Source organism: Leuciscus leuciscus, assembly GCF_965113295.1.
Source record: "Leuciscus leuciscus genome assembly, chromosome: 6".
Taxonomy (NCBI): domain Eukaryota; kingdom Metazoa; phylum Chordata; class Actinopteri; order Cypriniformes; family Leuciscidae; genus Leuciscus; species Leuciscus leuciscus.
The window spans coordinates 33452362-33458562 of NC_138730.1; the positions used below are offsets into that span (position 1 = coordinate 33452362).

General features: G+C 38.9%; 1 protein-coding gene across 1 annotated transcript; it reads left to right on the plus strand.

Moving 5' to 3' along the window:
- Positions 1 to 363: 363 nt before the first annotated feature.
- Positions 364 to 1866, plus strand: LOC309500270 (apolipoprotein D-like). Its single transcript, XM_082171826.1, has 5 exons — positions 364 to 389; positions 480 to 614; positions 1046 to 1164; positions 1359 to 1447; positions 1537 to 1866. The coding sequence occupies exons 2-5, from the start codon at positions 495 to 497 to the stop codon at positions 1776 to 1778; spliced, it is 570 nt and encodes a 189-aa protein (XP_082027952.1). The 5' UTR covers positions 364 to 389; positions 480 to 494; the 3' UTR covers positions 1779 to 1866.
- The last annotated feature ends 4335 nt before the right edge of the window (positions 1867 to 6201 follow it).

Here is a 6201-nt window from a genome sequence, read left to right on the forward strand (position 1 = left end):
TTTATGTGTTCTGTCACAAAATTAATCATTTTATTATTAAAATGTACAATTATGTAAAATTAGCAAAATAATTGGTTATTAAAATACTGACGGCACATGGATTCTCGGGAAACCTTTTGAGTTTTATTTTAAAGCTTTAGTTTCAAAGATGTGGAAAGCTATACATGTGACTTGTTGATCACCTTCTTCTGAGAAGTTCAACTCAAGGTGTGTTTACTTAACCTTCAACATCTGTTTGAGCAGATGCCCAGGTTCCCCAAACCTATTTTAATTAAATTTTTTTTTTAAGTTGAAGAGGGTGGAGTTTGTGATATAACCAAAAGATGTAACGGTCTATATATACTAAACTTTGTCACTGTTCGTTACCTTCCACTCTTGAGTCCAAACAGGTAAGGTGATTGTTTTGAATCTACAACTATCCAACCTTTAATTCACATTAAATTGTTATGCTCATTAAGTATGAATTTCTGTTTTTTCAGGTTCAAACTGAAAGAATGCAGGCTCTTCAGGTTCTGTCTCTGACTTTGCTGTCCGTGCTGGCGGCCAGCGCTCAGTCCATCAGCTCTGGAAAATGTCCAGAACCTCCTGTTCAGCAAAACTTTGATCCTGCTAGGGTAAGCGTTTGCTTATACACTGTAAAATATTCCACCTATTTAAAAACTTAAGTTCAGCTGCTGGCTTTATGATTAACTTGGTTGTACAAGTCATTTAAAATTAAATTACATTACACAGCCTTAAAATTTTGTTGAATCTCATATAGCTTACAAAAAAAGTTGAAATTGCCTAAATTATTTTGATGAGTTAAAGTAATGTAAAAACATAAGTTACCATGACTTAATGATCATATCATTTTTTATTATTATTATATATTTTTTTGTAAATGTTTCTTAATCTGTATTTACTTTTTTAGTATCAGGAACATACTACAATCATTATGACCACTTTATCATACTAAAGCCAAGAGGAACACGTTCATATGAAACTTCATTTTCATCACCGCACAAAATCATGTAGCATAACTTCTTATCATTTTGTTCTTAAATAGTACATGGGCAGATGGCATGAGATCATGAAAATTCCATCCCAGTTCCAGTTGGGCGAGTGCTGCCAGGCCACTTACACTCTGAGTGACGGCATTGTTCTGGTTCGAAATGATGAGCTTCTGTAAGTATTGATGAGCAAATAGTACAATATAAATAAAATATCATACAATTGTTAATATTCAGAATATAACAAGTATATAAAATAAAAAATGAAATAAAAGGGATTCTTATATTCAGAATATTCAAAAGAGTTTTGCACTTTCTTCTGAAATGGCTTAAATGAACCTAATATCTTTTCTCTGAACATCCTCACAGTGCTAATGGCACTGTCAGCTTCATTGAGGGAACTGCCAAGATTGTAGATGCATCAGAGCCTGCCAAACTTGAAGTCAGCTTCTTTGAAGGTAAGTCTAAACAAATCATTATTTTCAGCTGTTAATTTGATTTTATTAATGAATCTTTGATTTGAGTTATCCATGATGTTCTCTTTCAGATGCTCCTCCTAGCCCCTACTGGGTGCTGGCCACTGATTATGATGAATACACCCTGGTTTATTCATGCTCTGATTTCGCCGGTCTCTTTCACGTTGAGTATTCCTGGATCATGAGCAGGACACGCACGCTTCCCAAGGAGACCGTCTCTGCGCTGTTAGACATCCTCAAATCCCAAGGCATCAGTACTGATGGTTTCACTGAGACCGACCAGACACCGGGACTGTGCAGCAGCATGCCTTAATACAGCCTTGAATAATGAGCTACTGTGAGATGTGTTGTGGTCTAATTACTTTTCAGTTGGCATTATAAAGTTAACCAATATTCAACTAGCTATTGTGGAATTTTTGTAGGCTATACTCTTGCAAGAAATGCATCCTTTCTAAAATGTTGCCAATAGTTAACTATTTTAATGATGACATCCAAATGAGATTAATACATAATTTGAAAAAGACCTTAACCTTAAACCAAAATTATACCGTTTTAACTTCTGTTAACATAATTGCAAATCCAACCATTAACTATTATGTTTGTAGCGTAATCCTTTCAATTTTACTCTTTTTATAGAAAAGAGTTCCACACTTATGGAATGGAACTTTTGGAACTTTTGGAAAATGGAACTTTTGGTTCAAAGTTTGTTTTTATAGATTTTTGCAATATAAATCACATTCACAGTCCCCCACCCCCCACCATCAAACCTCTAGAATAGCGTCCATACTGCCCATTAATTCAAAATGGGATTGTAAGAACCGAGCATACATACAATACATACAAACATGCTAACAAACATTAACCTCCTACCAAATACATACATAAAAAAATAAATTTTAAAAAAGTGTCAATAGTAGTTGCATTATTTAAACAGACTTATCAACAAAAAAACGAATACCTAGTTTTTTCGAGGCAGAGACAAGACATCATATCTGTAATCCATTGACTATGATATTGCACTTTAATAATATTGCTCTACATGCAAGCAGGGAAGAGATAGCAAGGACTTTACACATTGATGCTGACAACCGTACGTCCTCTGGTGCAACTCCAAATAATGCCAGCAGAGGTTCTGGCTCTAATCTATGCTGAAGAACCGCAGAAAGGGTGTGAAATATCGATCGCCAGAAATGCTCTAATTTGGGGCATGTCCAGAACATGTGAATTAACGTTCCCTCAGCACATTGACATCTATTTCACATAGAGCTAGTACCAGGAAACATTTGAGCTAGTTTAACTTTAGATATATGAGCTCTGTGTACTACTTTAAACTGTATAAGTGAATGTTGAGCACACATTGACGATGAGTGGACCTGTTTAAGGACACAGTTCCATGTGTCTTCGGAGAGTGATCTGTCAAGGTCTTCCTCCCAAGCTCTCTTAATGTTATCCAGGGATGAAGATGCCAGATTGATCATTATATTATAAATAATAGCAATCGAGCCCTTGGCTAATATGTTACATGAAAGGAACCTATCCAAAGGATTTCCGGAAGGCATCGCTGGGAAGTCTGGTACAAGTGACTTAACGTAATGTCTTACTTGCAAGACTCTAAAGAAATCTGACTTGGTAAGACCAAAACGTACCAATTGCTCAAAAGAGGCAAATAAATTATCCAAAAATAAATCTTTGAAACATTTTAGCCCCTTGTGAGACAAACCCTTGAATGAACCATCCCGCAATGAAGGCAAAAAACAAAATAATTACGGAACACAGGGATAAGAAGAGAGGGATCCCTAAAACCAAATGATTTCCTGAATTGGATCCAAATCCTCAACGATTTCAAAAAAGACAGGGGAATAAATAAAGGTAAACACTGAAAGAGATAAAGAAAATTTAGGAAGCACCACCATTTTAATGGAATTAATGCGCCCAATGAGAGAAATCTTTAAAGGGGACCATTTAGAAAGACCTTTCTTAATCCATTCAAGAAGCATGCCAAAATTATGTTTAAAAAGATGCTTATGATGGCGAGTAATACAGACCCCAAGATAAGTGAGCTTATTTTTGACTTGTTTCAGTGGTATGTTGGAATACTGTAGTTGCGTATCTACCTCGTTAATTGGAAAAAAATCTTGTGCAGATTAAGCCTGTAACCAGAAAACCCACCAAAATTCTCAGGCAAAGATAGAGCTGCGGGTAAAGAAGTTTTTGATATAAAAAGCAGTAGATCGTCTGTATATAGATTTACCTTATGCACGCTCTCACCACAAGTAATTCCAGTGATCTGCTGACTCATAGGGCGATTGCTAAAGGCTCAATAGCTAGAGCAAATAGTGGGCTTAGCGGACAGCCCTGTCGAGTTCCACGGTGCGTAAATGGGTTTCTTGCAAGAAGGCAACCTTTGCTTTGAGCTGTCGAAGATGAGCAAGAACTCTGTTTCTCTTAACCGGATGGTTTAAGCCCTTGACATTCCAACTCAAAAATCTCAAATCTCTACCCATTAGAGTACCTATCAGAAGCCAGTGATCAGAGAATGAAAATAAAAGAATTACAAAAAGTAAAATAACATAACATCAACAAATGGAATGGAACTTTTCTGGGAGTGGCCTGTGGGATCATCTGCTAAATTCCATGGTCTGCATTCCATGAATACTCTAAATTGAGCTCAATCACTGCTCTGATTAGATCATTTATATTTCTTTGTGATATATGTCTGAGTTGTGCAGCTGTGAAATTGATAAGCTAGCGATGGATAGTGCTTTGCAGTCCTTTGTCTCATGGGCTGATGATGACTAGGCCTACTGGATGTTGTGGAACAAGTGGGATGAAGTGATAAACTGGGGCCAGGAAGAGAAGCCCACTCCATGACCGCCCAGTTCACAAAGTGCTTTACAAGAGACATATTTTTATAAAGTCTATAATATTTTTAAACTGTGGGACAGGCCCTTGAGAAAAAAGTAGGATATGTCAGAAAAGAAAATGAAGACTCAAAAATATTTATAGAAACTTGTTTTTATTAATCAGTTTGGGTAAAAAAATTATAAATATTTGTGTGTGTTGTAAAGTGGTTAGAAAAAATGAAATCGGAATCGGCTCAAATCTGTATCGGCAGGTCAAACTCAATGACAAATCGGAATCGGCCTAGAAAATTGTAATCGGTGCATCTCTATAATCTTTCTGATTGGCTGGTATCAAACACCATCACATAATCTGATGTTCACTGTTTTATTTATTTATTTATACATTTGCCGTAGTATTGTCGATGGGTTCAATAACACATCCTGCAAAAGGGGGGCCTTGGCCAGAACCTAGAGGTATTTGGGGGGCCTTGTCATGGAAAAGTTTGGGAACCCTTGGCCTAGCCTACTAGCCTAACTTTAGTGTACAATCCCAGCAAACACAGAACGTTGGCAAAAGATTGCTATAACTACGCTGTGTGGTGAAGTTGTTACAGCATAGTCACAATGTTGACATTGAGCCACCATTCAGGGCCATTGCTTAAAGGTGCCATGTGTATTATCTGGCAAAAAAATCAAGTCATACTCCACATTCCATAACAGATGGGGGCAGTATACCTCCATAAAGTGAATTGGTCTACTCTAGAGTAACAGACGAGAAACGGCATAGTCTCTATGCTCCGCCCACCTTCACAACAACCCTAGAGCCATAGCCGAAGCCTAAAGGCCAATTTATACTTCTGTGTCGAGTGTACGCCGTAGTGTACGTCGTAGGATACGCACGTAGGCGACGCTGTCATGAGCATTTATACTTCTGCGAATGTCTGTGTTGCTCTGCAGTTACACCGCCGAAACGCTAGTTGGCGCGGGTGGGTTTTAATGTTCCAGTTCCACTGTGTTTACATTCCTCGCGGCTGTTTTGAGTTTAGGTTTCTACGAGCAATGGCGACTGAAGGAGTCATACAGATGGCTGTATTTCCGCACTTCTTCAAGCAATCTCTCGGTCACTTGGTCTATTTCCATGGCTCTTCACTGATCTTCGGAATTTAAAAATGGCGGGCGGTGCAGAGTGCAGAAGATCATTCCGGAAATGCGTAGGAGGAAACGCGATGCTATCCAGCCGACCAATCACAGATCTTGCGGTCCGCGTCGCCGCGACGCGTAGTTACATTTTTGAGGAGGTGCGCGTCAGGGTACGACGTATGTTACACGTCAATGCGTATGCTACGCCGTACCTTCTACGCGCACCCGACGCAGAAGTATAAATTGGCCTTAATAGAGGACGTTTTGCCTCCAGAGGAACGTTGGGTGATGTCAAGTGATTTTGAAACATGACATCTTCAAGCTACTCCCCTTCACCTTTACCAGTGAATATGTTCATATTCGTTTTGTTCATATTACATTTTGAGTTGTATATACACATTGTTTGAATTAAATTAATTTGACAGACAGCATTCTGTCAACATCATTGGTCAACATCAGACAGCGCACGTGAACCGATCATCTCTACTATAGTAAAAAACATGAACACTGTTGAAAGATACAGTAGGCTACAAATGACCTGGTCGCGCCACAAATTGTTCTCTGTCCTTAGCGACCGAGTCATTGAATGTGAAACAGCCGGCTGCTGTCGTCAGCGAGCAGCAATATTCAGACAACGAGGGCGCGCGCGCCGCGTTGATACCTCGTTTCAGTTTCTCGAACCCGCGCAGTGCGGCGGTCAGAACACGGAGACCATTCTGCCCCTAGCTATGCGTGCGAAAGCATGGGAAGCGA

Coding starts and splice junctions, on each gene's coding strand:
- LOC309500270 (XM_082171826.1), top strand. CDS start 495: ATGCAGGCTCTTCAGGTTCTGTCTCTGACTTTGCTGTCCGTGCTGGCG. Junction 1,165..1,358: donor GTTCGAAATGATGAGCTTCT/GTAAGTATTGAT, acceptor ACATCCTCACAG/TGCTAATGGCACTGTCAGCT. Junction 1,448..1,536: donor TGAAGTCAGCTTCTTTGAAG/GTAAGTCTAAAC, acceptor GTTCTCTTTCAG/ATGCTCCTCCTAGCCCCTAC.